Here is a 21,104-nt window from a genome sequence, read left to right as displayed (position 1 = left end):
GATGTGTGAATGGGATTTAGGTTTTTTCCCTTTAACTGAGGAGAATAATGGGTTTCTTTCAGCTCTTCAGGGAATGTTCAACCTGATAATTCCGCACCCTTTGTTAAGAGTAGTCAGGAGCTCTGGGGCTGCCCTGTGTGACTGGGAGATCAGAATGATAGCATAGGGATGGGTTCTAGGTCATTCTCTGTCTGGGATGGTTCTGGAAGTATCATTTGAAGCAGCATCAAGTTTCCTTGAAGCTGTACCTACAGTTGGTGCTCTGTGGGAGTTTCTAGAGTAGGGGAAAATTTCCTGTGTCTTGGCAGCCCTCCTAGGAAAGCGTAGAAAGAGATTGGTTTTTTTTGTTTGTTTGTTTTTTGTTTTGTTTTTTTTTTTTTTTTTTTTTTTTTTGTCTTTATTCTTTAATCCACTAAAAATACAAAGTAACATTATAACAAGAGGTAAGAAACAGTAAGTAGGGTTCTAATCTTCTGATGACTTTTGAGGATGTGTTACATTTCACACTAACTCAGTAATACCTCAAGATGGAAATTAATTTATCTTAGATGTTTTAATTTTAAAGCAGGGTTGTTGTTTTTTTTTTTTTATAGTGGTATAAAATAAAAAAATATTAATAACAGTGACATAATGCTTCCTACGGTTTCTTAAAGTCTGAAATTGCTCTAGGTATTGTGTAGCTCAAATTAAGAAGATTTTACTCTAAATACAACTTCCAGTATTTTCTGGGTTAATTTAAGAAGCATAATTAAGCATTTTAGACTTTGGGGAAACCTGCTTTATTGAGACAGCAAATAGTAACTCTGTGGTTTATTTTAATTATTTTTTTCAAAATGAAGTGTGCTTTCTAATTTTTACACAATTTCATTTTGTAAGTGTTAAGCTTCTATCATTAATCCTCCAAGTGCTCTAGTTCCTAGGACTCTTCCCAAACCATGCATGTGTCTTTATTGCATAAAGTTCAATTTTGCATTAATAGCACTGAAAGTATATTTTCAAAGAGCTATTCTCTGTTGAGAATGTCACCTTTCCATTTAATCTCTGAAAATAAGAGCTGGAAAATATATGATCTGTTGAGACTCCCTCAAGGTTTTAACAGCCTAATTTCTAGCTCTTGGGCACATGGATATGTTTCAGGACTAAAGCTGAATATTATTACAGCCACAATTCTCAGCTCTGCTGGTTCTGCTCATGTTATGGGAAATAAGCCCACGGAGATTTTTTTTCTCCCAGATTTCTTCTTTCTGATATCGATGTTAGTTTTAACTAATGTTATGTTTTACACAAATGTGAATTGTGCAGACAGACCACAGGAAGGATTTCTTTTACCTAGATGGGTAAGCTTGTCTTATTGTGGATGGAAAACACAGGCACTGCTAAAGGAGTTGTTTCACTGAGACAGAGATACCTCTGGGTGATTTGCCCTAGAAAGGTTCTTGTCTTCCTCTGCTACCTGTAAAGCCTTTGGTCACTAGCTCAGCCCTCTTATGTTCTGCAGTTATCACATTAAAGTAAGGAATACTGTCAATTCTTGTTAAAAAATGATCAGTTTGGATTTACTATGATTGCTTGACTTTCTTTTACTTTACAGAAGTAATTCAATTCCAATTTGACAATTAAAAACTGGAAGTTTTACATGAGAATAAGAATAGCATATTTTTTTGCATTTGTCAAGAAACTCTCCCTACTTGTACATAGCCCCACACCTGCAAAAGAGACACCTTTTCTTTGGATTTGTACTTCTTTTTTTTTAAGATCTTCACTGAAATACCAATTTTTTTCACTAAATATTATTGGAAAACACCCTAAATGATTTCTGGATGTTTGGTGTGTTTTTTTCATCTGTTTCCGCTCATAACAGATCTTATGGTGAGCCTGTTTAGTTTAATTCATACAATTTTGCCTCTTAATAATGTTTTAGAGCATAATAAAAATGGAAATGCTCACCAGTTTCTGCTAAAAATTACCCTCTTGCTCATGAAGCTTTTATACAGATTTCATCCTACAGCCAAGCAAGACAAAAACTTAGAGTATTTCAGCAGAAGTTTAAAAAATCTGAAAGACTGGGAAATCCTGTAGTTGTGAAGGGCAACAATATGAGTAGGGGTTTTAGAAGATGTAGAGAAGAAGAAGTGAGATGAAATGTTTATGTTTGAGAAAATATATTGGAAAGCACAGCAGTTAAATAACATAAAACATTTAAACCTTTACAAATATTGTGATATGAAAATGTGTGGAATACCTTTTTTATATAAACAAACTTCTCATCCAAGTTGTACTTATGGATAGAAAGAAAACAATTCAGTGGCACCTGTTCTTAATGTACTCATATACATTAGTGAACTCTCAATTAATTTATTAGTAGCTCTTCTTCAGGAAGTTTTTCAATCAGCTCTATGGCCTGAGGACACAACATGACCATGAAGCACATATCCACAGAAGGTGATTAAAAGAGTGGAGTTGAACCCGACTAGCTGGAAAATGCTTTCTTGGGCAGAACTGAAACCTTAATTACAATAAGCATGTGTCTGCCTCAGGTGTTGGAGATAATAGGAAGCTGGGTCAGACCCTGGACTTCCAGCCTTAAGGCAGTGTTGGAGTAGTAGTCTTTGTACCCTAACAAGAGATTTCTTACCTTATGAAAATAGATACCTGTAGTGATCAATATACCTCTAGACATAGGTTCCCTCTTTCAAGATCCTACAGTACTTGTGCTTCCTAATCAGCACGCTTTAGTTCCAGAGGTGTGCCTTGTCTTAATTCTGCTCACTAGGGACAACAGGCAAATTGGAGTTGAGCACAGTGCTATGTGCATTTCAGTCATTTGGTTTTGGGTATTTACAGGTGAAGAAATCTCCAGAGCTGATGGCATCAGTCACTTACAACAAGTTGCCCCTTGGACCATTGTGTGATCCTTTTAGTAAAGTAAAACAACTTTACCTTAGTAAAGTAAAGTAATAAGAGATGTTGGATGTGTTTTTTTTTCATCCCACTGTTCCTGTTAGGGAGCTGCCAGGCTTAGGACCCTAATTTTGTCTAGTTTTCAGTCCTTTTCCATGGGCTAGTATTGTCTTAACTTCTGCAATAATTTTGTCCTTTTCCTACTATATCCCCTTCCCCTGGGTTTGAGGCATCTAAAGCACTTAAATTACTTCATTATTATAATTTCCCTGTTTACTCTTGTTGCTAGGCTGAACAAAATAAGTTGATTCAATCTCTCACAAGGTTGGCTTTTTGCACTTGCTTGATATCTCTTCCTACTCCCGCTCATCAATTTGAAGATCCTTGATTCATCCATGTGAAAAATTTGTCAGAACTGAGTTCTGACACTGAGTTCACTGAAACACAGTTGACAAATTTAAAGTTGATTTTGCATCACAGGGACTGTAAATCAGTGCTCTGACTTCCATCTCTGGTACTGATGGAATCCATTTGTAAGGAACGTTTTAGCTATGTCCATCTCTGCTGGGTGAGTTCAGATTGGGTTGTTATGTTATCTATTTACACAATGCAAAGCCTGACAGTTTACTGAGGAACTGTTGTGTCACTCCTAACTATGCCACAAAAAGGATCAGAGGGCTGGAGCACCTCTGCTATGAAGACAGCTGAGGAAGTTGGGGTTGTTCATCCTGGATAAGAGGAGGTTCCGAGGTGACTTTATAGCAGCTTTCCAATACCTAAAAGGGGCCAACAAAAAAGCTGGGGTAGGGCTTTTTACATAGCTGTGTAGCAAGAGGACAAGGGGCAATGTTTTAAAACTTGAAGAGAGGAGATTCAGATTAGATATAAAGAGGAAATTCTATACTATGCAGGTAATAAGAGACTGGAACAGGTTGCCCAGGGAAGGTGTGGATGCCCCATCCCTGGAAGTGTTTGAGACCAGGTTGTATGGGGCCTAGAGCAACCTGGTCTAGTGGGAGGTGTCCTGGCCTATAGCAGAGGGGTTGGAATTAGATGAACTTTAAGATCCATTTACACCCAAAGCATTCTATAATTCTATACAGTTTTTTCTTCTAACTGCACTATTTCAGAACTAGTTATTATGCAAATTATGGGGATGGGGATTATATATTGGCAGGGTAATATATTTTGAATAGATATTGATGGTAGTTTCCCCTAATGATGGATTCCTGGAATGGGTAGCAAGTTATAAGTACAACAAAATCTGACCTTGTTTGTATGATAATATTGTTCACTGTAAATAAGAATTCAGATATGGGATCCTAGGTATCTAAGATTTTCGTAACCTTGGGAAACTACTAGTAGTATCACAGAAAATATGATTTTTTCCAGAAAATGCAGGAATCTAGTAATTTGGTATGTATTCATTAATAGCCAGTCCCTTCATGCAGTTATGTAAATTGTGATTGCAGATATCATTCCATTAACAACTGGGTCCCCAAGAGTTATTTAGTCATTATCTCCTGTTGTAGCCCAAGTAAATAATAGATACCACTATACTACTGGCATCATATGTCTACAGGCTCTGAAAATTGTTTCCCTAGATTGGTCACTCATAATTCCTTTGATATAAAACCATCCTTGAATTTCCCAACTGTTTTTTTACATTTGAGAAAAAGTCTTGATACGTTTTGTAAGCATTTGCTGACACCCTCTGAGAAAAATTATTTATGTTGGTCACTTAGCAATTTTAGTCTATTGTTCTGTTATTTTCTTATCTAATATATTTGCATACTATTGGGCAATAAATCCATTCAGTAAGTTAATGATATACACTTGACTTGTACAGCATGCACAAAAATTTTTTAGTCATAAACCAACATTATAATTCTGTTAAATATTATCCGAAGTCACACTGGGTTGAAAGTCTGCTTCCTAGAAGCCATATTTCACTTAAGCTATAGATTCAGAAAGTGAGGCTCTAAAACTGTCTTTAAGAGAAATGTATGTAAACGCAGCCTTTTTAAAAAACACTTCATGACCAATACTAGATAGTTTAAGTAATTCTTGTCCAAGTGAAATCTTGGACAGTAACATAGCCCATGAACAATTTCATGTGTTTATGTGCCTTATGTTGCCTTGCCCTGGTATATGTTCAGTCATCTAGGGAAAAGGAATGCCAGTGTGGTGATGGCTTCTCTGCTTCATTTGGGGACCTCTGTGTTTTCACCAACCACTGTGGAGACAGCAATGATGAGAAACAAGGTAAGTCTTGGTGGGCTTCGGAGTATGATATGAGTGGGTAATTAAAAGAGGCAGGAGAGCTAAGGGGAGGTGAATTTTTTTTTATGTTACAAAAAATGTTTGGTTATTTGTTTTTTCCTACCTTCTTTTTCCTTTGATTTTCTAAGCACAGTTTCTTCCTGTTTCAGCTTGATTTCCCTGCTTAATTTTCAACCTCGGTGCAACTCTTTCATTAATCTTCATATGGATATTGTGTGGCTAAGAAAGTGTTTCCTCATCCACATAAATTCAATGGAGGTTTAGCAATTGTTACTTTTTTCCTTAATTAGTGGAAAAATCTTTTGCTGAAATTCAGGTTGAATCCAAAATGCCTATATCTATGTATAAATTACATAGAAGACAACAGGTTTTTAATTTATTTTCAGTCTAGGAAAGGAGGAGTATTTTCTTGAATTCATTAGCTGATAATCCTAGCTTAAGCTTTGTCACATTCAGAGGCTATGTATGCTGTCACTGCTATTTCCCTTAAAAAAAGGATCTAAGAAATGAGAGTGAATTTTAACTGTTGATGTCTACCTAAATTTGCACCAGAAATCTACTGAGGTCAGAATACTGTAACACAAAACCATGATGCAATTTATTTCATATGATACATAATATAGTCCTGTTTCTTTGAGGATCTTTGGTCTGGATTGCAAAGAAGAGCTTAGGTTTTAAAAACTTCTAATTTAAAATAAAAGCTTAATTAAATTCTTCCACTCATTGTGCAACAAAAGAAGTTGCTATACGTATTGTTTTTGGGGAGTTTAGCTTTACTGTGAAGTAAATAGTTGTTAGATGAGTCCATAGGTTTCTGTGAGCACTGAAAAATGCTAATTGAGCACATTAATGAACATAGCATCGAGATGGAATTAGGGAGAGAGAGCAGTACCTTAAATCCAGATTCCTCAAATCTGTGTGCCCAGATACATGGACTTTTTCTTCTTTCAACATAACTGCCTGTTTACCCCAAACAAAATACAGGTGTGTATCTGGAACAGCTCTAGCAGATGTAATTTTTGTCTCTCTGAAAGTGAGACAGTTGTTAAGACTGTATTGGATACCAATACATTTTTAAACTTTTTTGGGGCTGTATTCTTTGGGTTGTACTCTGTATTAAATGCCAGTGGCTGGAAAATAATCCTGTTGAATCCCCCGATGTGTGACTAATGCGTCTCGAGTTAGCATATTTTTTTATCACTCACACAAGAGATGGTTATGCTACATTTCACCACACAGCTTTGAAATCATCATTGTGCTTGGTCTTGGTTTCCCTAGAAAGGAATATTTCCTGCAGGCAGAACGTTCTGTTATGACTGCAGAGTATGAAGCAAGAGATGTATTCTTCCATTAATTTTTATAGAAGTTTTTACACTTGTTTGTTGAGTGAATACTGCTGTATGCAGATGCTTATATGAAAGAAATTAAATTTGCTCCCAAGACTAATTTAGAAAAATCAGCCTAGAGGCTCTGTGAGAGATCTAAATACCAGATAATGGTGTATTTAAAATATGGATGAGCAAAAGATGTGGAACTAGGTAGGCTCTGTGATACAGCCTGTGGACGTTAGGCCTGATTGGATAATGCTCTGGATCACTGCAGGAGAGGACTTTTTGTCAGTCATAAAGATACAAACCAAGGCTTCAGTTGAAGATTGATCTTGCTGCCACCCACTCTTCTTGTTTGGTCTTACTGCAAAATTATTTTTCTACTTTCAGCTCTGTGATCTCATGGTTGTAACTGGTCCCTGCTATTTTCTATGGGCTCTACTCAGGTTTAAGGATGTTTCTGTACAGAAAATATGCCAGAATTGAAGTTTCAGATGATACATTTTGTCATTCTGGACTTCATACTTGGTTAGTTTGTGTTTTGTTACAGCATTGAGAAAGAAGCAATAAACCCCAGGGTCACTTTTTATCTCTGAGCTACTATACTAGAGGACTCTTAAAAATATTTTCCTTCCAGAATATCCCAACCTGACATTTTTTACATATGCACAGTTGAAATACAACCTTAAACTGTAACGTGTTTCTCTGAGACTTGGAATTTTTCCTTAGAGGTTATTTTAAATATTTGGTTTGTTCACAGGAAATTCTCAAAAAAAAAAAAAAAAAGTATAAGTACATATAAGTATATATATATGTAATGTGTATATATATATATATATATATATGTAATGTGTATATATATATATATATATATATATATGTAATGTGTATATATATATATATGTATATATACTTAGAATATCCCACGCATTTCCTTCTGGTCATTTGGTCTCTAAGCAGTGATTTAATCTTTGTAAAACTATCTTCCAGCAAATTTAAATTGGCTTGCCCTGAAGTTATATTTTCTGTGAAAATGAATATTGCCTTAGAAAATAACCATGAATGGTTATTTTTTTTAAATTAAAAAAGTACTGTTCTTCCTATTTTGTGCATCTTGATTTCAAATTGCTTTTTCATCTGTGAGAAAGGAAGGAAAAAGCTTCTTGAGGAAAAAGTGAACCCGATTTTGTGCATTTCATGTGATGTGAAGCAGATATGCCTCAGATGTGCTTGTGCTTTTGACAAACCACTGACATGCTTTTCAGCCATTTAAAGAGCTAAAGAATAAAAACAGAAATAAAAAGTTGGTTGACAAATCAGCCAATCTGCATATTAATTTGAGTCTGGAATGCTTATGTGAACTAGATCAATTTTCCCTTCTCACAATTAATTGTTTCAGTACATTGATCCATATGTGAAAGTTGTGAAATATGACATCAAAGTGTGATTATAGACAGAGCTGTTGCAACTTTGTTTTAAATTATTAGTGAACTGTGTTAACATAGAATAGACCAAAAGCATCATCAGAAACTTGCAGTAAACACCAGTTTGGGGGCTATGAAAGCATGGTACTTCTCCTGTCTAACCAGAATCTTGATTAGAAGTCAAAGTCTTAATCTCACTTCCTCTGTCACGTAAGAGAAAATACAGATGAAATACAGGAGAAAATACAGTGAATAAAGCCACTCTGTTTGCAGTAGCATTGCAGATGAGCTTAATAAGCTTGTTTATTAAGACCCATCTGATTAGGCCTTTGGTTTCTTTTTAAGTCCTTCCACCACTGCAATAAGTGATTCATGAGATGGGGCTGTCCAGCCTATCAGGCACATCCAAGGTCTTTCATTCAGCTTGCATGCAATGCAAATAAATGGTTATGTGACACCAGAGCAGAAAAAACCCCTTCTTTCCATCCCTCCTAGTAAGCAATTATTTATCTGGTCACATAACTACCTTGAATTCCCTGAATGAACTGATACACTGAACTGGATCCTGTGCCAGAAGGCCATGTTCTACCTCCCTTTTCTAACCTACACTGCCCTAGAGGTGAGTGTGGAAGAGGAAGAAGTACAGTCCTTCCCTACCATGTTTTTATTTGCTGGCGTGTTCCTGAGAATGGGATTTTATTTCAAGTGCCTTTTTATAAAGGCAGGTTGAAAAATGATGAGGGGGGAAAAAACCACAAACAACAAACCAACAACAGCAAAAGAACAATAGAATAAAAAGCTTTTGCTATCTTGTAATTTTACGGTGTAAAATTTTGCCTTTCTGTGAAAGAACACTGGATAAACAGGGGACGTAGTGAAATTCCTCAGCCTATAGTTGCAGTATGTTTTAAGAACAGCCTCTGCATATAAACTATGATAGATTGGGCAGTTCTTCTACAAGTAGATAGCTATACACAAATTTGTTTAGAAAAAGCACATTATAGTGATTTAATATGAATGGACTGGTCTTAGTTTGGTTTGGTGGGATATGGGCTTGATGGTTGGTTTGTTGGGTTTGTTTGTTTTTCATTCTCTCTTACTTCTCTTTGCCCTCTTTGTTTATGATATAAAGATCATGGTGTCTCTTACATTTTTAGGAGGCCATTCAGCATGTTTTGATGTTAATTAAATAGCAAGAAATGGTGAGAAAATATCCCTTTGCCTTTCTATGTGAGTTTTAAATTTTTTTGTTCCTTGCTTCAATGCAGGTTCCTTCCATGAAAAGTGTGATTTTGAAACTGACCCATGCAAAGCTCTTCAAGAATTGAATTTACAGTCTGGATGGATAAGAAGAAATGGTAGATCTGGCACGGGACCACCGTACTCTGACCACAGTGGGAATGAGAGTGGTGAGAATCCTCATGCTCATTGAAGAAACCATGAGCTCCCCCAACTTATGTAGTTGTTCATTTATTTGCTCAATTTTACTTCTTTCTTGAAAGTTCAGTTGTATGCTGCCACATGGTTACTGATAGTTTTTTCTAGGTTTTAGGTAATTGTACTTATAATAACCCCGAATTCCGGTAAAAATTACAATATTGCAGAAAACAATTCTTACTATCATAGAGGGGCAAGTAATCAGTCATTAAGAGTCTTGTTTGTCTACTGGAATGACCTTTACCTGTTTTGGAGATATCAGGTGGTGTTTTCAGCATTGATGGTTGCAGAGTCTGGAAATGAATATTGTATCCTCCATTTTCAGGTATATTTTCATCTCTTCTTGAATTACTGAAGGCTCAGAGTGTCTGTATATATTATCTATGGCTAATATGACTGCTTCAAATGTTTTGAGAGAAGATGACTTTGGATCTGGAGGCAGGAAGAGATTTGATAGCCTGGTTGAGCCAATTCCTCTCTAAATTGTATTACAATTCCACTTTACATCAAAGACTGTCCCTCAAATAAGCAATTAATTTGCCCTGTACTCAGAAATAATATGTCCTTTATAACTGTCCAATTGTCAAGTTAACTCTCCTTTCCAAAACTTGGCTTCTTCATGAATCATACATGATTTTCTTCATAACTTTTTAGCTTGGCTTGAGCCAACATTTTTAGCTGCAGTAAACCTTCTCCTGTTTTCCAAAGCTATTAGAAGACCTGTAAGAAAACAAGGAAGGAGGGAAAGAATTTTATGCTGTTGCCTAATCTCTCACAGTAAAGATGTCAAAACTATCACCCCAAGCTGTTTAATTCACTTCTTCATATTTTCTGTCATTTTCTTTACCTTTCTCTCCACCCACCCCTTCTCACTTCTGTGCACAAGCAGTGCTGCAGCAGCCCTCAGAACAAGCACCTGAACCCAGTCAGACAATGTTAGAGAGTGCACAAGAATCCATCCCTATATGCAATTAAAGTGTAGTTGTGAGCCTGATTAGCTTAGGTGTTTTTCACCTTGTTGCCAAACTGTAATTATCTGGGAGTGTGGAAATCTGAACTGTTCTGAAGTCAGCAGCACCTCCTACACACTACGTAAGCTACCAACCAGGTAGAAGTTCCATATAATGAGTAATGTAAGTTGGTGGTTTAAAGGTGAATGAGTGGAAAACTTGCTTAGAAATCAGCAAAATTAAAATGACACAATTTTTTTTTTTCCCCACAGAAAAAAAAAGAAACAAGTCTATTTTACATTTTCCTGCAATCTCTCATCCCACAGTTGACAATTTTCATGATTTTCTGTAACGAAGAAACTTTTTCTATGCAATGTGCTTCTAACAAGGTTGTTTTTTGCTTGTGTACAGCGTACAAACAAATCTTGCTGTGTGTGCTGTGCTTCTGAAATTAAGGTTACTCTTCAGTAAATGTTGATTTGAACTGATATTTGCACATAAGTTTTAGCAACTACCAAATCTTTTTCATAAACTAAACTTTTTTTCAATTATGTGAGTTGTGAAGCATTTTAAAGTAAGAACATTTCAAGAAGCAGATAAAAGACAAAAAATAAGGAATAAAAATATAGAAAACCCTTGGCTAAAATTAACTGACTAGACAGCAGTCTTGCTCTAGTTGAAGTTTCTAGGGAGTGTATACTGCTTCAGGATACAGCAAAGACCTAAAAGTTATTCCTGCTTATAATGAATATAAAACATTACCCTTATCTTGTGGAAAACTGATGTGGAGGGAAAAATTTAACCTGTGCAGACACCCAAACAAGCAGAAGATTGAGAACCATTATCTTCAAGTATTTGCTTCAGAGCAAGTATGCTGTTCAGTCACTTGCATATTCCCAGTGACTTGTTTTGGGTGCTCAGTCACCATTGTACCTGCCAGGTCTGAACTGTGCAGGAAACTTATTAGTCTGTTATTTTGATCAGATAACAGAAAACTTGAAACTTGTACCTATTCTGATTTCTGAGAGGCTGTGTACTCAGATCTGTGAACTGAAGATTTAAATGTATTTTATTCAGGCTGTGTCTATATGTGTATATATAAATTTATATATTTATATATGTATGTTCTCCAGTTTTTCTACCTGGAAACTGGAGAATAGCTAAACTGTACTTTTGTTTTCAGAATACTGGTTCCAATGGCCTGGGAGGTATTTATCTCTTTATGGCAGCTATTCAAGTTTTCCTGCTGCTCATGACTCAACAGACTGTAATCAATTTTATGTTGATTCCTGCTTGAATACCAGAAATTATGTTGTATGGTGACAATTGAGCAGATTATGCTCTGTGGCAGAGTATTAAAGGGCAGAGTTTCTGCCATCAGAATAAGTAATTGCACATTAGCAGAAGAGCAAAGATCACTCAGTACATGTAACTCCTTTGAAGATTTATGTAATCATTTACTAGAATCCAACACTTTTTTCTTTTTCTCATGGTTCTTGCTTTCACTCAAAATGTAGTTGAACAGACTAGTGACAACCACTTCAAAAAAATCCACAAAACACAGCCTGTCTATAACAATTGAAACCTGTTATTTATGCAGAGGTTTCATGTAAAATCACTGTTAATCATTTTTTAATATTACTATTTCTACCCCATCTGTATAAGACTTAAAATTCCTGTAGCAGATGAAAAATAACCAGGTTTATGAATCTTAGATACATTTATCTTTAGGGAATTAAAAGAAAAGAGTTCAGAATTCTGGAGAAATTAAAAGCCAATGAAACAGATTGGAGTCAGGGATAGGACTCTGGTGAGGCACCAAGCCATCTGTTGTGGGTAGGAAGAATATCCTTGCAGCTGGCAGGCTCTGAAAGTGCTGCCTGTACAGTCATGAAAGGACTACAGAACCTAGAGGGAGCTTTGCCACTGCTCTGGTACCAGGATACAAAATGCTTCCCAAGGGATGAGTGTTCAGCTGGCTTCAGCACTGAGATAGCCTTGTTGTCTTTTGTTTGTGACTTTCCAGTTGCACATAGGGATGGGAAGTATTTTTAAGAATAAATGATGTTCCTACTTATTCTTTGATACTTGGTTTCTGTGGTAGTCTTAAGATTTATGACCTATTTTAATTCCTTCAGTCCCTCTTGACTTTTTTCTCCTTCGTCTCTCTCATTTAATTGTTAATGTCAGAGGGCAACAATTAGCCTGACATTGCTTGGAGTTTGGGAAAGAGAGAAGGGAAGAAAAAAATACATCTATAGGTTGATTTCATTTTTTCCCTTGCATCCTTTAAGATCTAAAATTGTTGAAATCTTCAGAAAGAACTAAATTTTGACTAACGGTATTTGGTATTCTGAAATAGGATGGTCATGTTCCATCTTTTAAAAGTTTTGAATCAATATTGTTAGGAAGAGACATAATTAGTCAAAAGGCATAACAACAGCTGTATTTCATTGACTCTTGTTGACCTGTTACACTTTCAGAAGCAAAGCTTTAATTAGAACTTTTTGGTTTTTGGTTTTTTTTTTTTGGTTTGGTTTTTTTTTTTTTTTAATGGAAGTAATGGTGCTCAGATCCAGAAGACAACCCTTTTGTATTGAGAGTGTGTACAGGGATTCTACAATTCTCTCTGCAATAAGACAGTTTTCTGAGTGGCCAAGAAACAGAACCGTGTCCTGTGGACCAGAGGAACACCATCCCCATCCAACTTGAAGACCTCACCTGTTTCAATAAATCTGTATTGTTGGTCACACTAGTTTCTTGTTTAGGTATAAAATGTAATCTATTTGATAACTGGGATTGAAGTTCTTTGACCAGTTTACTGAATTAGTTTTATTTTGTCCCAAAATTTTGCACTTGTTACTTGAGTATTCAAGCCATCAGCATATGAAACATTTTAGAAACCTATTTGAAATTTTAGCAGGAACATGGAGCAATATTGTGTCAATATTTAATCTGAACAAAAGCTTGGCAGACAATGGCTACAAGTCATGATAGGGACCTTTTCTGGGGAAAACTTCTAGTTGGCTTTTTGATTTTTAATTCATACCAATATATATGCCTCTCTTTTTTCTGGTGTTACTGTTTTACAGTGCTTTTCCCCAAGATTCTAAGATTCGGTTTTTATTCCTTTTAATAGCTTATTTCCTCTCTTTGTCCTCTGAAACATGGTCATCTTCTGCAGCATTAAGGACCAATGTTTTCCTTCCAACTGATGAAGAACACGCTTGCCAGGTATTTTGATACATACTTCTTGTATTTCATGGTTTGTCACAGTACTTTCCTGGAATAATCAGACCTTTTTTGTCCTAGATTACATTTCATTATTGGATCAGTCAAATGAGTGGAACATTGAGGGTGGGGCTTCAAAAGCTCCCTGAAGATACTATTACAAACATCTGGCAAGTTTCAGGAGAACTGCAAGATCAGTGGAAAAAACATACCATCACAGTAAACAGCTCTGAAAAGTATGAGGTTAGTAAATTGAGTTGACTGTAAATTGCACTTGTTAAATATTTGATAAATTACAGGTTTTTTTAATAACTAATACTTGAACATTTTGCAAATTATCCTTATTTTATTGCATTTTATCATCATCATTATTATCATCATTATCCTCATTTTACCTTAGGTAAAAAAGAGAGAAGCCATTTAGCAGATCATAAATGGTATTAACAAATATGTTCTTTTTTTTTGTCTCTTGGTGGTGTTAAAACTAATGAAAAACCTTAATTAAATTGTGCATGTATCATAAATAAAAAAACCTCATTGTATCATAAATAATCTATCTGACCATAGAGGTTATAAACATGGGTTCTTAACTTTCTACACAGTATTCTTTTAGTCTCAGTCTAACTGCACCAACATGCTTAAGGTTTGATTTATATAGGAGCTACTGTTGTGTACTATGAGAAACTGTTCTATTTGGATGCTTCAGGTCACAAATACTGTATTTAAATATTTATTATAGCTTTGAGCCTTTTCCACAACACACATGCATATGTTTGCTTTTTTTCCTCCAAGCTGATGAAAAAAAAAAATGCAAGTTGCAGGCTATTTAAATGTTTTTACATGTGCATTTACACAAAACATTAGCACAAGATATGTAACTTAGGGCTATAATATCATAGTCTGTGTAATCACTGCTATGAATAATACTGGAGGGAAAGAAGAATTTAGAGACATTTTGTCCTACAGTAGTTTCTGTGAAGAGTTGGTTAGCATATAGACCTCAAGGCATGAGAGTAAAAACTCATTTCAATAACCCATAGGAGAAAAATTACTTGACTTGCACAGGTAACATTGTGCTAAAGCATCCAATAAGTTCTGGATTTTTTAAATACTTGCCTGCTCAACCCTGACTGAGAAATGAAATACCTGTATCTGACTGCTGAGTCAGTATTCACAAGAATAAATGTTGTTAGTTATCAATAACTTGCTTCTACCTGATCTGCGTGCATGTATAGCAATCTGAGATGGTACCAGAATAATTTACTTTTAGATTTACTTTTTCATCCTTTGTACTGTTTTGAAAATTGAGTGAGTCTGGGAATGGTTAGTATAATATGTCATCTTCTTCCTCTAAATTGCTGAATCAAATCCTAATTAGATTGTTGCTTGTAGACCTTTTTATCCTTTGGCCTCTATAAAGTGAACTGATGGGCACAGTCCAGCTTTAAAGAGGCATGTGTCAAACTCACTGCAGTAATCACTACAGTTGACTAAAGAAACATATCTGGGCATCTGGCCAAACCTAGAGCCTGAGGCAGAGTAAACTTTCTTTGCTTAATTTTTCCTCCAGTAACAATTTGCAAGATGCTGGTCATACCCTTTTACACTTGTTCTTCTGATATGACAAGATCAGCCTACAGGGCTACCTGTGGCATTTTTCCAGATAAAACTTTGATGTTTAAAGTTTCTATGGAAAAAAAAAAACAAAACAGGAAGGGGGGGGGGAAAGGAAATATTTTTTGGGGGAGGTTTAGAAAACTCTTTGAACTGGAATGCCTGAGTATTTTTATCAATTGAAGTGAAATTTTAATAAAATTTAATTTCCACTGCTTATTTTCCTTGCTCATTTTGATGTTGGCTACTTCGTACTTTTGTCTCTTCAGACTTAAAAAAAAAAAGGGAAAAATAAAAGCAACAGTCCTGATTATCTTTATGAGATAGGGGATTTGGTTTGCTCTGTCTTGTAGGGAATTCTGAAATATGAAGACTTCCACTGCTTTAGTTACTCAACATGTGCCAGGCTCAGTATGTCTGTTTTGGATGGATTTTGTAGAACTGTATTGTGGTTTGCTCTCCTAAACTACTTCTCCCTGTTGTTCTGTTGACAACAAAGTTCTGTCTCTCAGATTTCATTAAGGGAGATGATTCTAGGCTTGGGGTCCATTTTGTCTTCATGCCTGATTCATGTGTTTTTATCTAGGGCTTTGCTGCTGTATTGGGAATCTGTCCCTGTGGCTGCACAGGATGGGGAGCTCATCCTGTGTTGGATCCCACCTTGATCTCCACTATAGCTTTCCTTGACACTAACGTAGCTGCAATTTTAAATCTGATGGCTGTGGATATTGCATACTAGGCAGCATTTGTTAATTACAGTTATAAGGAGATTGTGTCCTTATGTAGACATTTTTGTTACAGATTTTTGGACTCCAGACTCTGTGTGAAAGGGAAAACTGAAAAATTTCTTGCTTAAATAAATGTGGATAGGAGTCAATGTCATTATTATGGGACTGATGTGTATCTGTGCTGGATAAAGGCCAGGTAATCTTTTTTTAAGACTCCAGAGCAGCTGGAGGCATCTAGCACAGTTTTCTGTCATCTGGAAGAGGGGAAGTTTAAACACAATTAAGCAAAAAATCGAACTGACATTTCTCTAGAGGGATGTTCACAGTTGTAGCACTGCCTTTCCTTCTAGTTCATTCAGAAGAAACCCTTCATAGACTTCAGGGCTTCTGAGTCCCCTCCTATAGTCAAACACTTCTAAATAGAAATAGGTGTTTCCTTTTGCCATTGGAGAAACTTTTCAGAATACCAGAATGTGTTGAATGTTTAAAAAAACCCCAGTCAGTGGAGAGCTTTTTGTAGAGACATAACACATAAATTTAAAGCAAGCATTTTAAGTTTATGCTTTTTATTATATTGACCACACAAAGATTGTTCATGAGTTTTGAGGAAACATAAGTTAGATACATGGAACATGAACTTAGAGCCACCTCTGATTTTTCACCATTGAATTGAGACAACATTGTCTAAATCACTTTTTCTCACTTAAAATTAAATCAGACTGTTAAGACGTAGCTGCAAACTATATATAAAGGTATATAAAAAAATGAAGTTATGAATAACTAGATTTTTGTCTTCACAATGAAAAATCCATGAAAAAGTCAAATATCTGTCAAATCCTTGATACCGAATAATATTTCTTGTGTTTCTAATTACAAAACAGTGCACTGGATAGTTTTAAAGCCTTATCTGAAACCCTGTAATATGAATATACTACTTGTCTTTCTACTGGTGATGTCACCAAAGTACAGAGTAACTATGTTTGTTGTTGTAGCAACATTCAACAGCACAAAAACATTATTTTCTGAAACAAAATCAATTCCCAAGGTACTATACTTAATTCACATATCCTTGAATGTGTTAAGATGCTGTTAATATGTAGTCTAGCATAGTTATTCTTTCCAGGTAAATATCCATATGAAATGAAATAAACGTCATTATATCAAAAGAACTTAAAAAAACCCCATATTTTTATATCACTGCAGAAAAACTGTGGTAGTCACCACATTTATGAATGTTGATTGAAATATGCTCTTAAGATGGAAATGTGAAATATTTGCAACTTCCTATGTCTGAAAAACTTTGTTAGGGAAAAAAAAAAAAATCATTGTTGTAACATTACAGCAGAATAACACTTGACCAAGTACTCCTCAAGGTTTGTTTTGGCTAAAAACATGATGAAAGGCTTCTGACTCCTGGTCTTTATTGCTCTGACTTTGCTCCAGGTCTCTGATAAATTCTGAAAACAGCCAGAGAAGGTTCTTATTTCCATTCTCTGGTGGAATAATAGCTCAATAAAACATTTTTTGTATTTCTTAACTGTTGTAATTCTTGCTTAGATTTTTATGTATTTTATTGTGGGTTTCAGATCTTTCCTGTTAGATACTGCCTCATTCTTTAATTAGATTATTTCCTAATAATCTAATAATCGTCTAAAATATATCTGTGCTGATATGTGAAAAAAACAGAATGGTAATCCTCCAGAATTGTTAAGTGCATGATTTGAGTTTCTCATGTTTCTCTATACTAGACAGAAACTGTTTGTACTAGACTTTGGTTTATGACACTGGCCAATGCCAATTATTGTGCTTTGCTGTTAATCTCTGCAGGTTATCTTTTTGGGAATGGTGGAAACCCAGAGAAAATACGAAACTGTTGCCATTGATGATATTACTTTCAGTGAAGGATGTTCTCTGGAATGTGGTAAGAAGACCTGTTTTTCAGGAGACAGATACTTTTGTTTTATTTGTTTTTTAAGACAAAAAAGAGAAAGCTTTTTGCTATTTAAAGGGCTTCTTAATTCCATGTTTTCATCTAGTTCACTTTCATTCCCCTAAAACATCATTTGTCATATTGCAGCTAAACACAGAATGGCATTGAGTACCTTCAGAAATCTGACACAGTACAAATGTACCTTCCTGCAGCCAGGAAAGCACTAAAGCACCACTGGGCAGAAAAGACTTACAGTTTTTAGCCAAAGAATTGGTGTGTCCAGCCAACTCAGAAAAAGCCTTGGAGCTGAGTTTAGGGAGATTGTGTGTACCTGTGTGTATTTTTAAATGTGTGAATGTTCTGATACTCAGCTGCATGGTGAGGCTTTTTTTTTTTTTTTTTTTTTCAGCTCTGCTGCATCTAAGAGCTGTAATGTCAGACCAGTCTCAATGCCAGACTCTCTCTTAATTTTGGGATTCTTTAGTAAAATGTCTCCTATTTCTCTTTTCAACCCAATGTATTTTCATGGGAAAGTCATATTACTCATGCTACCATAAACTAGATTACTTGCTGCTTTGTATTACTCAAGATTACACTGTTCTACCTGTCAAGTACTCAAATGAGCACAGTCCTGGTCCAAAGCATCTCCTTTGTCTTCCTGCTTCTGAGCCCTAGGGTTTGGTCTTAAATTTAACTTGAGTTTTGACTCAGACCAAGCCAGGTTACATGGTTTTGTGTACTGTGATACAAAGTAAAGCTCTCTAGATTTCCCAGTAGGGAAAACTGTTGACAGTAGATGCACATGGTTATTAACTAATTAGAGTGATGTGCAATTGTAGACAGATCATAGTAAGAGCAAGACATAAATCCTGTTGTAATGATTCAGGCAGGTGTGCTTATATATTTCAAAGGGGACCTATACTGGGGAAATGAAGTTTCAGGTAACTAAGTTTGCTCCAGTAAGTCTCTCTTTTTTTAACTTTCTCAAAATGGAGAGACACAGAAGGATGTGCTATATAAATATTTGCATGCCAGGGCTGATACTCATTTTCTGTTGAGTAGAGGTTTTCTAGTAGTATCACTTAAATCAGAATGGATGATATTTGAAAACTTCTTGGGCATACTTGTCAATGACATCAGAGAAGTTTACAAAGTGAGTTCTTTTAAAAAATGAATTTGAAATTGAAAATGGGACAGATATGTGATTTTTCCAACTTCGTTCTCTTCCTTAGAGGATTTCTGCAGATGTAAGGGCAGGTTTAAAATGGAAGAAATAAAAAAAAATGCAATGCTAGATTCTAGCAGCCTATATAATTTTTTAGCCATTTCCTGCAGGATCTTTGTACAAATATACCTGGGTTTTTTAATTACAAAAATGCCTCTAATTCAAAGAAAAAATGAAAAGTATGTATCAGCTACAACCATGAAACACTGTCTCAAAGAGATGAAAAAAACAAAAATTGAAACATAAATAGGGCATATTCACCAGAACTGACAAATCTAGCTCTTAACCTTACTTACATGGCTACTGTCAAGTATATAACATGGCATACAGACTGAGCAGCTGCACTGCTAAATACCTCAGGAATATTCTAATAAGAGCTCGTTCTTATCCTGTGCTTCCCCCATTAGCAAAAGTCAGCTTCATTAGGTAACATCTGAATTGCTTAGAGCAGCCAAAACCAGGGTCAAAAGATCTTAATTTTCTCCCTGAAAGCAGAGTTTTACTACTGGAGATTTTCCAATAATTTAAACAAAAGGTCAGATTAATTGTTGTTTGAAGTTGAAATATTTTTTTTCTCTAGTCCTTATGGAATGTCTGGATAAGAAGAATTAAAAGAAGGCGGCTTTAATGGCATGAAATGGCTAGTTAAAATTTGCATTTTTGATGTATCCTTTCATGATCTACACTCCCAGTATAAAAAGACATAAGAAATGACCAGGGCTTTTGTATTCATTAGTATGGTTGTGCTTTTGGAATAATGAATAAAATAGCTTAAGTATTTGTGCTTTCAGGATTTTGTTGATACAAACTGTGATGGTTAAAAATAAATGTAATTTCAGTAAGTTTTTCAGTTTTTGTCCTTTTACCCTCTGCCAATTCTCCAAAACTGTCCCTCTCCAGGCTTTTGTTCTGTCCTGCTGAATAGTAAACTTCATGCATTTTGAAAAAACAACCAGAACTCTACCTTCATTATTGCAATTTAAGATATTCTGCATTGTGTAATTTTCCCAAGAGCTGCCAAATTGCTTCTGTTATCACTCAAAACCACCACAGTTTTTATTTTACAATTGCATATATACTGCAGAAAATTTTTAGCTGTCACTAGAAAATACTGAAAGCTATCCTCTAAAACTCACCTCAAAAAGTCTCCTTTAATTGTACCTTTAGAAGATCTTCTATTCAAAGGCTTCATATTCTTGTCCAAATGTTGGATTGCCTTAGAGAAGTCCCTCTTTACTCCTGGCAAATTATATCTCTAAGAACTCTATTAAGAATGTCATTCAGATCTTGCCATAGGGGTGAAAGGGAAATGGTCCAAGGCATGAAAGTGAAATGCTGTTAGGCAGAAAGAATTTTTGGTCCTCTTCAAGTCACTTGTAATGTAGACTTGGTGTACCCTCTCTGCAAATCTAGGTTTTTTTTCTGGAAAACTGGAGTAATTATGTATTACTTGTTATGTATAAATTTTAAGAAAAATGCAATGCAAATACTTAAACTGAAAAAATCTTAATTCCTCAGTTAAGTCTAATCAGTTCTAATCATTCATAGCTCTTTTCTTGTCTGCTGATGCAGTCACTCCATTGTAGAACACTAGGTTAGTCCTGGTTGATTTGCCCTGAAAAAGTTTTTGAAAATACATGGTCATGTATGAAACTGTTTGTTTGATTCTAAAATGAAGCATTCTGTTGCAAATATTATGGAGATGCTGCTGAGTTTAAGGTCTCAGTTAGAAGTGATTTTTCTGTAGCTATCATCCAGAAAAGTAAATAGGTATTTTTTGCCGTGACATGTCATTTTTTACGTTTCCTGGCAACTTTCTCTGCAGAAGCAAATTCATGAAGGTTGCAATGACTGGCTAACATAAATAGCACTCAACTGCTCTGAAAGAGGCATCTATCTTTAGGGAATGATTTTTTAAAATGCTGTCATTAAGGATTGGGAGCCCAGAATACTAGACAGCATTCTGTTAGGCACAATGCTTTTGAAGTAACCAGAGGCAGAGGGGTTGTCAAGTAGTTTAATAAGGAAATGCTTCTAATGGGAAGTAGTCTCA

At 35.5% G+C, this 21,104-nt stretch overlaps 1 protein-coding gene across 5 annotated transcripts in view; it reads left to right on the top strand.

Annotated features, from left to right (window-relative positions):
* Window positions 1-4,836: 4,836 nt before the first annotated feature.
* The window catches only part of MALRD1 (MAM and LDL receptor class A domain containing 1), a 225,185-nt gene continuing 208,917 nt past the window's right edge, over window positions 4,837-21,104 (top strand). For all 5 annotated transcript variants that reach the window (XM_071735085.1, XM_071735084.1, XM_071735083.1 and 2 more), the window contains exons 1-5: window positions 4,837-5,166; window positions 9,205-9,345; window positions 13,463-13,557; window positions 13,636-13,797; window positions 17,724-17,817. In XM_071735085.1, the coding sequence (XP_071591186.1) occupies window positions 5,004-5,166; window positions 9,205-9,345; window positions 13,463-13,557; window positions 13,636-13,797; window positions 17,724-17,817 (655 nt within the window). In that variant the 5' untranslated portion in view covers window positions 4,837-5,003. The remainder of the gene's footprint in view (window positions 5,167-9,204; window positions 9,346-13,462; window positions 13,558-13,635; window positions 13,798-17,723; window positions 17,818-21,104) is intronic.

The sequence above is a fragment of the Heliangelus exortis genome, chromosome 2 (genome assembly GCF_036169615.1).
Source record: "Heliangelus exortis chromosome 2, bHelExo1.hap1, whole genome shotgun sequence".
NCBI classification, from domain to species: domain Eukaryota; kingdom Metazoa; phylum Chordata; class Aves; order Apodiformes; family Trochilidae; genus Heliangelus; species Heliangelus exortis.
The sequence above is the reverse complement of the archived record's forward strand: the minus strand, read 5'-3'. Positions and strand labels throughout refer to the sequence as shown.